At 37.5% G+C, this 15,184-nt stretch overlaps 2 protein-coding genes across 2 annotated transcripts in view; one reads left to right on the forward strand and one right to left on the reverse strand.

Annotated features, from left to right (window-relative positions):
* The window catches only part of Galntl6 (polypeptide N-acetylgalactosaminyltransferase like 6), a 1,056,791-nt gene extending 1,048,025 nt beyond the window's left edge, over positions 1–8,766 (reverse strand). Inside the window, exon 1 of the mRNA XM_021218705.2 lies at positions 7,674–8,766. Coding sequence (XP_021074364.1) covers positions 7,674–7,811 — 138 coding nt within the window. The 5' untranslated portion in view covers positions 7,812–8,766. The remainder of the gene's footprint in view (positions 1–7,673) is intronic.
* LOC110337045 lies at positions 8,093–10,621 on the forward strand. Its single transcript, XM_021219786.1, has 3 exons — positions 8,093–8,140; positions 8,752–8,871; positions 9,183–10,621. Exons 2-3 carry the CDS (start codon positions 8,846–8,848, stop codon positions 9,523–9,525), a joined length of 369 nt encoding a protein of 122 aa, XP_021075445.1. The 5' UTR covers positions 8,093–8,140; positions 8,752–8,845; the 3' UTR covers positions 9,526–10,621.
* Positions 10,622–15,184: the final 4,563 nt, after the last annotated feature.

The raw sequence follows: 15,184 nt of genomic DNA on the forward strand, positions 1-15,184 counted from the left end.
AGATCTGACGCCCTCTTCTGGTGTGTCTGAGGACAGCTACAGTGTACTTACATATAATAAATAAATAAATCTTAAAAAAAAATATTTTCTAGGTATCTAAAAATGTTTTCATAGGATTTCATTTAATTTCTTCAACTACATCCAAACGAATGAACTAATCTTTGTGTCTCCAAATTATCAAATTAATATTCAAGAAAGTCACTTGTGCTGAGTGATATATTTTTGTAAGGGTAGAGTCTGACTTTTGAACGTGGATGTATCTGAGCACACCTCACACTGACTCTTGCACTTTGTAATTTGTTTAGATTGTTGAAGCTTCTGGCTACCTTTCTTGGTTATCTTGCTACTCCGTCCAGACACTGTCATTCTCTCACATTCTAAATGTAAGAAAATTCTTAGTGCAATAAATAACACATGTATTTTAAATTAACTGTTTAAAAGCTAAGGCTTACCAGACTGAAGAAGGTTTTACCCACCCTCTACATCTACAGGAATAATTTTATAAAAATAGCTATGAATATTGATGGTTTCTACCAGTTTTATATTTTATTTTATTTTATTGCCTTTTTGAATTTAGAGATGTAATCATTTTATGACCAAAAGTTAAGGAGGAATTGGAAACATAGTTCTTCGGTTCTTACTAGTAATTAAAGTGGAAGAGATACCTCAATGTGATTTCGTTTTTAAAGGAAATCAGAGCGATTTTAAAAAACAAAACAAAACAAAACACCTTTCATTTTAAAATTATTTCAGTACAATAGGTCAAAAAGAAGTTTAGTACATTTTTGTGATTGAACAATATAATATGAACTACCTGTTCTTGAACTTTAGTCAAAACAGTGAAAAATTTGTATTTTCTAGATCCACTTTATTGATTCAATTGTGCTCTAACTGATTTAACCCTCAGTGGTGACATTGCTCTTCTATTTCATCTTGACAAGAGGAAACCATTTGTAAATCTTTTCTATACAAATACTAATGACCTTGCTAAAGGAAAAAGTTGCTTATAAATAGCCACGATATGAATAACAACAGTATATACCTTTAGTGACTACCTTCAATCCTTTTTAATATGTTAAGCATTTAATCCTCCCTGTGTCACTACAAGAAAAGGGTCATCATACCCATTGTTCTAATACTAAAGTTGGTCTGTGGAAGATCCCTGGAGTCAGATATCACAAAGTACTAAATTAGGGAATCAGAATTTGAACTAACCTAATTTTATTCAAAGCTTATGTAATGCCCTGCTAAAAGAGAACAAAAATTGTAAGGAAAATGGTTATCACTTCCCCTTCTAAGTTCATTTATACTTTCCTACTGGGAAAATGTCAAAAATAAAAGGGAAATAACACCTACCTCATTTAAACTTAAATGACAGCCTTGTCAATTTGGTCACTTTTAATGTGATAAAAATATTCAAAATTATTACAATAATTGCCACTGGCTTTCTAGATTCAAAAGCTGAAATACTATTTTATGAGTACTTGGATGCTTGAAATGATTGAAATCGGCCTTCCTGGTTCTCATTGTGATACCAACACTGCTTACAAGAGTTTGTCGCTACCAGCCCACTCTACGGAAACCACAACTATATTTATTTTGTTTTGTTTTTCGAGACAGGGTTTCTCAGTATAGCTCTGGCTGCCCTGGAACTCACTTTGTAGACCAGGCTGGCCTTGAACTCAAAAATCCACCTGCCTCTGCCTCCCGAGTGCTGGGATTAAAGGCGTGCGCCACCACAACTATATTAATCATATTAAGTCTTTAATTTTTCTCTCTATGTAATCTGTACAGCCTCTATCATCCTAATCCTTTTGTGATTTTCTTTTTAGCTGGATGCACACATTTCCAGAGACAAATGCTTTTGCTGTTTTGTTCTTACAATGTCCTAAAATTACATTATCAATAATTGAATGGCATTTCAGATTTGATGAACAGCCCATTGTGGGTTGAAAGCAATGGAAAAGCAAGAAACTCCACTAGGCAATATGTGGTAGAAAAGGAAATAGTTTGTCATATGCAAATTTTCATAGTGAGACCATAAGTGTCAATTGACATATTGCTAATCCAGCTCTCTTTCTTCATCAATAATACTGGGAGTAAAACTCAATGCACTTTTATTCGTCTAATCCTTTCACTTCTACCCCCTTGTGAATGAAATAGACATTACTGTATTAACAGAGAGTGGTGAAGGGAATGGATTCTTCTTCTGCAGATGTTTTATCTGCTTGTAAACTTTAAATAAACTTATCTCCTGCATGTTCTCCATCATTTACACACTTTTTATTTGATCTTTCCTGCTGCCATTTAAGCGTAACAATTCAGTTCCACGCTGGGACCATCTTGGAATCCACAGATTGACGGTGTGGCAGTAGAGCTTGTAAGGACTGCAAAGGACTGGTTACTAATGGATTATTTTTCTCCTTACTGAAATCCTCTTAATGTTCCATATATGTTTAGTTCTACGTGAGTACTGTGAAACCACGCACAGAAATGCGAAGAGCACAACTTCAGTCTCTAATGAAGCATCAAGAATGCTCATTATCCTTTTCTCAATCTTTGACCATCCAGTAAGCCAAGCAATAAAAAGAACATTGCAACCCAATTGTTCCCATATTTCATTCCAAATGCTTTAAGGTGAGGGCATTCCTTTTTCTTACTTTAATTCTTAGCTTCTGTTGTGAGATGAGTCTAGATGTCCCCTTGATGGTTCTCATTGGCATAACATACTTAGGAAGAGACAAGAGATGAAGATTTCTTAAATGTTGTCAGGGCTACTCCTGACAATTTAATCAACATGCTTCTGCATACAGCTTAAATTCCTCGGCCTTTCTCATGTTTCCCTGTACATTACAGCTTGATTCAGTTCCTATTACAGTAATCATTTATTTGAGAGAGAATAATTGATTCGGCATAAACATGTGTAACTTAGAAATGAGAAGAGAAGAACCTTCCTTTTTTCTTTCTTTTTTTTCCTTCTTTCCTTCCTTCCTTCCTTCCTTCCTTCCTTCCTTCCTCCCTCCCTCCCTCCCTCCCTCTCTCTCTCTCTCTCTCTCTCTCTCTCTCTCTCTCTCTCTCTCTCTCTCTCTCTCTCTCTCTCTTGTGGATACAATTGGTAGCAAAACACAGTGCTTCACATGACCTCCCATAGGGAAATGTGATGAATTCATCATATACTGATCCTCTGTGTCACAGGGAATAATTAAAATTCTTGTTACAGTGGTATCTGTGTTGCCATCCTACAGTGATTCTGAATGAATTTTCCATAAATTAAAAAAAATAACAACCTTACCAACTTGAATTTAAAATCAACATTACCGCTAATTAAAAACAGCTTGGATCTAATGAATGCATCATTCTGTCTATATCAGGTTGAGAGTGGACTACCCTGGTACATAGTGAAAACTATTAATTATTATGATCTATAGCGTTTCTAATATCTAAAGAGTTTGATGGGAAGGAACAAACATTTTGTTTTTAGTAATTAACATAACAAAGCATGAAACAGTTTCTCATATACTGGGTATCAATTATCTGTTGTATTTAAATTAAAGAAATATAAATAAACTTACTCAGTTGAAGAAAATAATGATCCCTACCAAAAGGAAGACTAACCCTAAAATGAGGAAATTATTGACATTGGATGAGCTGGAACATGTTGAAGGTATTTAACTCTCTCTTTCAAGAGAAGATATTTTGTGGAGGGAACTGATGTAAGACTTATGATAGGCATAGTCATATGTGACAGAGTCACATAGTCACATAGAAAACAGAAGACTGTCCCACCAAAGTTCCATATCCACAGTGGGAATCTCCTAGGACTTTATACAAATCATTCTATGTCAAACATGGCAAAGCTTTGATATGAAGATAAATTCTGAAATTAGTTAAATAAAAATAAGGAAACCCACGTGATCAAATGACATAGACGGTCTAGTTGGGGGATTTTTGTTGTATTGTTTTTTTTCTGTTATCTTTTATAAACTCATTTCTAGAAATTATACATTCTCAACAGTTCTCAGAAATCAGTGCTTTAAAATGTATGGATTTTACATCTTTTTTTTTTTTATAACTACAAAATTGTGGAAGTCTTTTCATGTTGTAAACAGCCTTGCATTATTTTTTTTGGAACTCTTGTTTTTTACTTATTTTAAGCTGATTAATGTGCTGAATATTTTAAGAAATAAAAAAGTTTAGGGCAGCCTCCCCATATTCACTTGAGTAAATAATATGGAAAATATGTATAATTTTATGAGGGGCAGTAGTTAACTCTAAATTGTTTCATTTTCCTATATATCACCATTTCACTCCACCTATGACCCATGGTTGTAAGAGAGATTGATACAATTTTACCTTAAGACAGTAACATTTCACATATTTAAAAAGAAAAATAAAATTAAGATTTATCACCCAATAATCACATACCTATCATTACAATCTAAAAACCATATTTTACAATCAATAAACCATTATTTATTGTACTATATAGACATACTGTTTAAGTAAAATAACAGATACACTTTTCAGTAAGAACAAATGAGTAAATAATTTAAGTAAAGTATCATATAATCATAATACTGTAATAGCATGTAAATCAAAATCTTTAATCCTAAAAAACTTCTAAAGAATTATTTTAAATATTTAACTTCAACCTTGTAATATCCACCTGCTTGCATTGTATTAATAATATTATTTTATGAATCTTCTTTGGATTTATAACAAAATGAGGAAAGCTACAAAAGCATTTAGAAGAATAACTTGGGAATTCTTATGTAGTTTGTTACTTTTTTGGCAATATGCAGAATCATTATAAATACTATATTTAATGTAAAACTACTATTAATGTAAACAATTTGTGATAATACAGTATAATTTCAAAATAGTTAAATATTAAGTTCAAAAGTACGAAAGTAGTTTTCTCCTGTGCCCTATACATTGCCCTCTTTAAATTCATCTTGCATTGCAAAATAAATACAATTTAGATACTAGTTAGAAAGACTACATGTGTTGAAATCTGGCAATAAAAAAGAAAAAAGATAAAAGAAAAAGTAAAATGAACCTGGATATTTGGGCAAGGCTCGCATGTATTGATGGTTTCTAACTGTCTGAACTTGAGCTAGGATCTTGCCACTTAATGTAGTACTTGCTTTACTATAACCTGTGCAGGGTGGTCGAATGTTCTGAACAAGAACCACTGGTTGTTGCACACACACAGCTGAGAAAATAGACCGGCTTGTGTCAGCATGTGACATGTTCTGAATAACTGCGGTCCTGATTGCTGCCGGTCCTTGCAGTTGGATATGATTCCCATCCTCAGCATTTTGCAGCGTTAAGATAAACATAGTAACCCATGATTTCTGAGGGAAATAAAAAGGCTTTTGAAAATGAATTGCTGAATTTAAATAACATATCACATGCCACATTGAAATCCTGTTATACAGCCTATAGTATATAAATCACTAATGTTTAAATAGAGACACATTAGCAAGCTAGTACACCCTAATATCACATCATTTTATATATATATATATATATATATATATATATATATATGGATGTTATCACAAGTTGCATTTTATTCAGTCACATTTACTAATAGTTTAACTTTTACTCATCAAAAATTACATAATGACATAAAAGTTTCATATCAATTCCCTTTTAATCTGTAAAAAATTGAAAACTGTGAAACTGTTATTTGGCTTGAGGTATTAAATTAAGTAAGAATATTCATCAAAATCTCATCAGTGTCTTTTCTTCCATAAGTTTTCTTTTCAGAACTTTTCTCTTGCATTTTCATTTGTACTATTTCCATCACTACTATCCACATTATTTTTCTATGCTGCAAGAATTTTTCAGAAAGAACAAGTAACTGCTTTTCTGCCACTCAGACCTCCCAGCCCCGACATTTTATTACTGAAAACTAAGGATTGGTTTCATGTCACAAGAGTCAAAATCAGAGAAACTTCTCTGGAGTTTGGCATTAGTCACAGTTAAAAAGTAACTTTTTATGCTAATAGACAAAACAACTTTCTCATTAAGCCTCAAAATCAATAGCCAACCTTTAAGTTGTTACAATCTCATTAATTAGATTAATTAATTAACAGTTCATGTTAACTATCCCAGAAATTTCTTCAGATTGTATTACTAATTAGTAAATAATAACATGAAATATTTTCTTTTATTTTCCTAATTTGATTGAAATTTTGATAGTAATACACTGATGACTACTATTAACATTATTCTTCTTTGAATAAAAGATTGGGAAAAATATGTGATCAATATGTGGTAGCAAGTTCACATACAAAGCTGGTATCTCCTCTGAATATTTTAGAATGACGAAACCCATAATACTTAAGTCTGAAGTTAAATTTCATCTAGGAAGCATGATCAAGATCAACTCAAATGAAAGTATTCCAGCATTGTTTTTCAAAATTCCAATCACTAAAAATCCAGAGCATTCAGTTTATTTATAGTTAAGATACTGAAGATGGGTTCTTATAATGAAAAAAAAATCAGACGTCCTCCATATAATTTACAACTTTCACTGTATAAATGCAAACTCTTAACTCTGTTAAGTACAGGTAAAAATATTCAATTGCTATCAATTCACATTGCTGCTGTCTAGAAGTGGATTACTTAGTCCCTTCTATGTGAGAAAAGTACATAGAATACACAGGTGGATGACCCATGAAATTAAGCATATTAATATTACAAGGAAATCCTTGGTACTGAATAGAGAAGTATATTGTTTTCATGAAGTATTCTGTAATCCCTTGTTTTTTTTTTTTTTTTTTAAAAAATCCATGCTGTATTTGCTAACCAGCAGAAAACCAACAATACTGTTTTTCATCAGCATTTTGTGAAGGATAGTTGGTATCCTTATTCTCTATGAAAGTTACTTAGGCACAGGATTAACTCATACTGCAAACATATGCATACTAATAGTTACATGCTAAGTAGAAGGGAAGCAAAATGTCACACAGTCTGCTGTTTAGCACATGAGGGAAAGCTTTTAGCAACAAAGTTATCAAATGTTGGAGGTGGGGGATTGCATATATGTTAATAGTTGTCTCTGCAACCTACCAGACCACATTAGGAAGAGATGAGACAAAAGACAAAGGTCAAGTTTCTACAGGATAAGAATCTTTTGCTGAGCATATATATATATATATATATATATATATATATATATATATATGTGTGTGTGTGTGTGTGTGTGTNTATATATATATATATATATATATATATATATATATATATATGATTGATTTTGGAAAACCACTTTAAAATCTGAATAACTTAGTTGGCCAGATTCACTTAATATAGACACGCACACAAGTCAGAAGGCAGAAACCAATCTCTGTAACTGAACTTGAACCAAAGCACTTCTGACTCCCTCCCACCCCATCCCCTTCAAGTCAAAAATCAATCACTGACCAATTGGAAGAGTATGTACCTTCTCTTCTTGACCTTGGATTCTTTCTCATTTTATGTTCCATTCACCGTGTCATTAGCTGCAAACCAGGACCTTCTCCAAGCCCAAAGTCCACCAAGTCTCTGTCTTCAGTTCTATGAGGACTTGGGAGAAATTCCGCATACCTTTTCTCTATGTGCCCCCAAGCAGTGCATACCCAACCCATTCTCCTGCTCCCCTTGCCCTGACTGGTACTTACCTGATGCTCCGCGGGTTCTGCAGATTTCACCAGGTGTTTATCCTTGTACAAAGACCACAGACCAATGTTGGGCAGGAAAATTAAAGCCACAGTGAATAACAAAGTCATTTGCAGAAACCTCTTCTGTTTCCTCTTCATTGCAAAGGATAACAATGGAGAAAAGTTAGAGATGTCTCCCAGACTGCTTCTTGAGTTTAATGCCAAAGTCTTTTCCTCTTTCCTGGGAAGCACCAGAAACTGAGGGGAAGCAGAAAAAGTTTTGTTGTGTGCTCAGCACCAATCTGCAGGGTTCAGAGGGAGTTGGCCATCTGCAGAACAAACGCACAGTTACTTTCCCCCAGAAAACTATGACGAAGGCATTATCTATTGGCTTAGAAATAAACGAGTCAACTGAGGAAATCATTAAATCTATTGACCTCCATTAATATAAAGCAGTGGAGTAAATACGATCGTTTCATAGAATAATGGTAAGTTATGAGGAAGTCAAGAGCATGCTAGATCTATCAGTAAATAGGAGGTGTTTGTCGCTGTTTGCCCACCATCCCCCGCCCTTAGTGTGGGAGGTCCGGGATGTCGAGTCGGAGATGAAAAGCGAGAACTGAATGGGAGGGAGTGGCTTGGTCCAGTCAAGTGTCTGGAAGAAAAGTGTCCGCTTTTGACATTGGCACATCACCTTCCTTATCTTCCCCGAACAGCTTTTTCTTTGCTTGCTTTGGGATAACCCACCTGAACTCAAGTTCAACTCCCTTGGGAGCCAGCTTGTCAGGCAGGATCCAGGGACACCATAAACCAGGTCAGAACTATGTTTGGATAGGGGTTCACAAACTCCTGGATCTTCATGCGCTGTCAGAACACTCCTCTGCAGGCAGCATCTAGGCGACCTGGGAACCTGGCTAGAAGGAGGCTACAGATGTCAGCGGAGTCCAGCCAGGAAGTGCAGGCGCAAAGACGTCCCTTCCTCCTCGTGCAGTCCTGGGAATGAGAGCCTCAGAGAAGTGTGCTCTCTACCCATCGATCTCGCCCCCTTCCTCTGCCGACGCTCTCACGCTCCACTGTTCATGTTACCATTCTTTTCCAGCAACTGAACGAACCCAGCGAAGCATCACCAGCACCCCCAGGGCAGTATTTCTGATCTCCACTTCACGGCAAGGGACGGATGGCAGGCGGCGAGAATGTCAAGTGTGACCAGGCTTTACAGGCAAGTGGGAGAGGGCGCGCGGAGGATGAGTGAGGACGGCGAGAACGCGCGTGGAGCTGGCACCCGGGGGTCCGCCTCCCGCTGGCTGTCTCCTGCCTGCTGGCGACGATACTGGTGCCTACCACGTGCGGGAGCCTAGAGGCCGGGAGGGGAGGGCGAACCTCGGCCCGGAAGATTGTGGCCACTGCCTCGCGGCTGCCAGATACTACATAAACAAACCCAGAGGCTAGGGAGAAGGCGGGGACAGAGAAATCGACTTGCAGCTCCGGGACAATCGGATCCTCTCTTCTCGGGTAATCTCGAACCGGCAGGGAGACTGGTTCGTCTCTGAGCTCACCCAAAAGGCGCCAGGCCAGAAATTCCGGAGTACAAGTCGTCCTGAGCGGGAGGGCAATGGAAGAATTCCTCCGTGGTCCTGATGGGATCGCAGCGAGGATGGCGCGGCAGCGACAGCGAGCAGAGGCAACCCAGTCTGGACTAGTCCCTGAGAGGAGGGTTTCCCCAGAACCTACAGCTCAAGCCAGGTACGTAGCATGGAAGGAGAAAGAGGATTCCCACGCGTGGACAGCGTTGTTAGCCGCAGCTTCCAGACAACACTGTGGAGAGCAGAGGCAGCTCAGCTGGAGTCGGCCAGCACCTGGGGCCCAGGTTTAGATTTGGCATCACTAACTGATGCTTCTCCGCCCTACCATGCCTGCACCTCCCATAGCTGATAGCTGAGAGGTCTTCTGGTCCCTCGCTGAGCTCACACACCTCTCCCTGGTTATCCAGAAACCTTAGAACTGAGATAAGTCTCCAGCAGATGGGACCCTTCCCTCCCCGTAGAAAACGGAGCCAACACACACAGGAGAACCTGTGGCCTCTCTAAGGAACCTGTGTGCTTGCCTGGCTCAGGATTCAGAGCATCTAACTCCCAGTGTGAACTTAAGTAAGGTGATGGATGGGCATGCCATGCCCCAGGAGCGTCAGGCTATCCAGAGCCTCCCAAAACACCATGCTCACCTCCTGGTTACAGTCTAGAGGGTGATGCCCATATGCTTGAAATATAGAGACCTCACTCCAGATGGCCCTTCTCCTTTATCCTCTTTTTTCCCTTCCTCCCTCTCTCTCTCTCATTTCCCTCCCCCTTCCCCCACCTTTTTTCTCTTGGCCTAGTCTTCTCTATCCAGGGGAGCTCAAGTCTCTCAAGACTCAGATTTAGTCTTGGAGAGTTAACCCTTAAACTGTGTAGGTTATTCATTCAAAACAAAACGGACTGGAACAATAAAGGTTGGCTGTACAGCTATGCAAATAAAGCTTTATGTTGTAAGCACTTGTTCTCTGTGGATGACTTGCCATCTCAGGAAAGTTTCAAAACACACTGAATACATATTTTGAACGTGTGCTTTCTGTAAGTAAAAATAGTTTGCTTTACATTTTACACAAGTGTAGTTTGAAGGTGCAGAGGGAATAGGGTTTTATCACTGCTTCCAAACCACTCACATACACACTCTTACTGGTTCTGCGTAATTTTCAAATCCTGTTCTTCTGAGTTAAAGGAGTTCTAGAACAGAATTTGAAGGCCTGGAAGCCATGTACTAAGGGAGAGTTGTTTTGGAATAAATTAACCCTCACGAAATGCTGTTTGGAGAACTATTTAGTTTTATTGGATTTTTTTTTTTTCACTTTTGGACACAAGTTACTGATAAATGACCTGGAGGGGAGTAAAAGTGCTTTGCAATTAAATAATAAAAACAACATTTTTAAGCAATATCTCTTCTTTTATTCCTTATCAAGACTCCTGAATCTGATATAGCAATACACAGAATTGTCTGCCAGTCCCGGGATGTGGAATTGGGTGACATGTCACCATTTAAATGTTGGTAGAAGAACCTGCATACACTATTCAGTCACAGATTAAAATTGTCAACAGTGAGTATGTCTCATTATTTGTCTCCTGGCCAAGCACTCACAAAAGACAAGGTAGACACTAGAAGAACATTTATTTTAATGTATATTTTAAAACGCTTTATATATATATATATATATATATATATATATATATATATCTTACAAATGTTTTGTAACATTTACATGTCATATATATGGGGAGGGTGGGGGGTGTGCAAGTAGTATGTCAGTGAACCAAATGTATGCCTGGTATCAGATCCCCCAGAACTGAACTTATGGATAGCTGTTAACTATCATATAGGTGCTGGGAATTGAACCTGCAAGTGGTCATAACTGCTAAGTAATCTCTGCATTCTCCTAGATGGTACTCATATTGTGTTCACCTGAGATTACAGTATGTTTCCAGACTATTATTTTCAAAAATCCCACTTAGTAAACATTATTTATATAATTATTCTGTTTTCTTAGGCTGTTCTTACTCATTTATAATTCTGTAACTCTGTAACAAAGTTATGTCAATCCTCAAAAACAAGGGGCAAGAAAAGCACTAAAAATAAAGATTTTAGGTTAATTTTCCAAAAAACTCCTAAATTATTATTCTTATTGATTAAAGCAGATATATGTAATGCCTCTGTAAACATGGAGAGGCTTGTTTAAAATAAATATTAGTACTACTGCTAACAGCTTTAAGAAACATTTGCCTTATAGCTGGTCAGTTCTGTGTGGTTTCTTCTCTTGTGAGTCATATAACAGCTTCAGGTAATCACATCCTTATGTGATTACAGGCCAATAACTCCAGGAACACGTGGAAGAAGGCAGTTTGACCTTGAGTAACAATGGAAAAATAGAAGGAAAGAGGCTGTTCAGCCATTTGGATTAAGTAAACAGGTTTGTTTCTCACATCTCTCTAAAAAGTAACTTTTGTGACTTAAAAGTAATTATCTTGTTTTCCTGATTTTGTTTTCCCTGTTCTGGACTGGTTTCTTCTGCCTCACGAAACAATGTTTAGAGTAACCTTCGTGATGATGGTTAGCAGCAGGTAGGGGCTGCTACTTACCAGAACCATCTGAGAGAGGAAATCTTATTTGGGGGGGGGGGCGTGGTATTTTATTTATTTACATTTCGAATGTTATCCCCCTTTCCTGTTTCCCCTCAGTAAACCCCCCTCCCTCCTGCTTCTATGAGGATGCTTCCCTACCCACCTGCCACTCCTGCTTCACCTCCTTAGCATTCCTCTACTCTGGGGCATCAAACTTCCGACTGGACCAGGGACCTCTCCTCCCATTGATGCCAGATAAGGCTATCCTCTGCTACATAAGCAGCTGGAGCCATGGGTCCCTCCACGTGTACTCATTAGTTGGCGGTTTACTCCCTGGAAGCTCTGGGGGATCCAGTTGGTTGATACTGTTGTTCTTCCTATGGGGTTGCAAACCCCCTCAGATCCTTTAGTCCTTTCTCTAACTCTTCCGTTGGGGTCCCTGTGCTGAGTCTGATGATTGGCTGCAAGCATCCTCATCTGTATTGGTCAGGCTCTAGCAGAGCCTTTTAGGAGACAGTCATGCCGGGCTCCTGTCAGCAAGCACTTCTTGGCATCAGCAATATTGTCTGGGTTTGGTGTCTACAGATGGAATGGATTCCTAGGTGAGTAGTATCTGTATGGCCTTTTCTTCAGTCTCTGCTCCACTCTGTATTTCCGTTAGGCAGAAATAATTCTGTGGTAATATTTTTAAGATAGTTTAGTGGCCCCACCCCTCAACCACGGGGGGGGGGGGGCGGTCCTTGCCTAACCTCTGGATATGGTCTCTACAGGTTCTCGCTCCCCTTTGTTGGGTATTCCAGCTAGTGTCATTCTTATTGGGTCCTGGGAACCTCTTGGTTTCATGGCATCTGGGACTTTCTAGTGACTACCCTGTGTTCCCTAACCCCTACTGCTGGACACTTCCATTCAATTTCATGACTCTCTGAACTTCTCTCATGTCTCCTCCCACACCTGATCCTGTCCCCATTTTTCCTCCCCTTCCTTCTCTCTCCCTAATCCCTCCCTTACTCTATCTACCTCCTGTCATTATTTTGTTTCAACTTCTAAGTAGGACTCAATCATCCACACTTTGGTCTTCTTCTTGAGATTCATATGGTCTGTGAGTTGTGGGTATTCTGAGCTATTTCCCTAATGTCCACTTATCAGTGAGTGCATACCATGTATGTTCTTTATACCGTCACATTCTTCCACTTCTCTTCCACCTGGTAATAGTGTATGACTTGAGCTGCTTATAACATGGTAGGTGGGATCCCAAAAGAGCATCCCAAGCACGAATTGTCATGGAGGAGTACTCAAACCTTGCCCATGTTTCATAAACAGTCAGTTAGACTATGAATCATCACATTCTGACTTCCCCAGTGGTCAGAGCATCAGCCCGAGTTCCTTTGCTAGGCAGGTAAAGAGAGAAACAAATGAGAACTCAGTAAAAGTTTTCCATCATAATGCATAACTGCCCTTAAAAATGATAGATGACAAAGCTATAGTAATGGGAGTTTATCTGAAGGCCTAATCAAGTTACTAAATGACTGAGCAAGAGAATAGCAAAGAGCAATGGACCAACTTTTAACTAGAGTCATGTGACACTAGAGTCATCTGACGCTAAAGTCATGTGACATTACTCCATTCTGTTGGTGTCTCTGTCACTATGCATTTCTTTTTCTTAGGTTCATTTGTTTGTTTGTTTGGTTGGTTGGTTTTGTTTGTTTTTTCCTATTCAATTGTTTGCTTTTTTTTGTTTGTTTGTTTTTAAATCTTATTCTTTTTAGATGCATTTTTTTTGAGATAGGATTTTCTGTGGAGCCTTGGGTGTTCTGGAACTTGCTCAGTAGACCAGGGTGGCCTCAGAACCAAGGATCTGCCTGCCTCTGTTGGGATTAAAGGTATATTCTGGTCTCTTTTCAGATCAAATAAAATGTTTACTTGTTTGTGAATGAGAGAACAGACAAGTGTGTGGCATTAGGTGAGTAGGGAGGCCTAAAGGATCTGGGAGGAGTTGGGAAGGGCAACATCATAAGATATGTGATTAAAAAGCTAATTGGAATTAAAACAAAATAATAATTCTAGGGATTGGAGAGATGGTTTAGGATTTACTAGCACTTACTGAGTCAAAGACTCAGTGACTTAAATATTTACCTTGTAACTCCAGTTCACTGGGATCCAATGCCCTTTCCTGGCTTTTTCAGGCTCTCCCAAGTATTTCACTATTTTTCATTAACCCAAAACACATAAAAATAAGTGCAAGTAATACAATTTTAATATAAAATTTTTTTAATGATCCATAAATTAAAAAGAAAAATTCCCATTTAGCAATTACTTAAATAAAGAAAAATTAATTGTATCATTATATATTTAATTATACATGAATAAATTATGACAACATTTTGTGAATATTTTCCAGAAAATACAGCATTCACCACTACGTTAGAAAAAAATGTGACTCAAGAATCATCTTCTATCATTAAATTTTGATTGCTTTAAAATATTTCTAAAGAACACACACACACACACACACACACACACACACACACTCATACACAGGATAAAAAGGACATAAAACTGTCAGCACCATGATGAAGTTACATTCAATTATATGTGCTAACAATTAAAAAGCAACAAAACATGCTAAGGGGAGAATAGATGTTTGTTTCCACTTGACCTAAACATTTTATACCTAGGAAAGTTCTTCATTTTTATTTCATTTTGATTCATAGTATCAAATTTTATTACAAATAAATATTTTTTTTCCAGCATTAGTGGAAAAAAACAATCCAACAATCTTCTAAAATATGGTCATCATACTGGTGACAAGTTTAGAACTACATGCCCATATCAAGATTCATGGATGCTCAACTCATATATAAAATAATATCAAATTTATATCTTCACATATTATTAAAAATCATCTTTAGATGTTTTAATATAATGTAAACTTAATAGGAACCATTATGTTTGCAGTTTAGAGAATAATCACTAGTAGAAAACTCTCCAAAATCATAGCATTTGAAAATTATCTTCTATTGGAGGAGTTGAGTTAACAGATAGGAAATCCATAGTTATGGCTACCTGCCTATATTTATGTGTATGATTAATGACTTGTTTGTTAAACCAATATAATCACCATTTACAAGACATATATCACAACATACAAGGGAGGGATACTGGCAGGAATAGAAGCCTAGATCAGATATTCTTATCATACATGTTTTATCTTCTAGTCTAAATAAGATTAGCAAACATTACAAAAGATATGAATAGTTGGTAACATAGTCTGACTTGTGATTTAACCATGATAAAACTGGCAGCTGAGCTATAAAATTATAGAAGAGTAAAGAAAAAGGAATGATTACCATCAGTAAACCATGGGTGGTGGTGTCTTTTAAAACA

The sequence above is a fragment of the Mus pahari genome, chromosome 19 (assembly GCF_900095145.1).
Source record: "Mus pahari chromosome 19, PAHARI_EIJ_v1.1, whole genome shotgun sequence".
NCBI classification, from domain to species: Eukaryota; Metazoa; Chordata; class Mammalia; order Rodentia; family Muridae; genus Mus; species Mus pahari.

Bases quoted from the DNA above. Each gene is read 5' to 3' on its own strand.
- LOC110337045 (XM_021219786.1), top strand. From the start codon at position 8,846: ATGTCAAGTGTGACCAGGCTTTACAG. The intron at 8,872-9,182 runs GCAAGTGGGAGA...TCGAACCGGCAG, and splicing joins AGTGTGACCAGGCTTTACAG to GGAGACTGGTTCGTCTCTGA.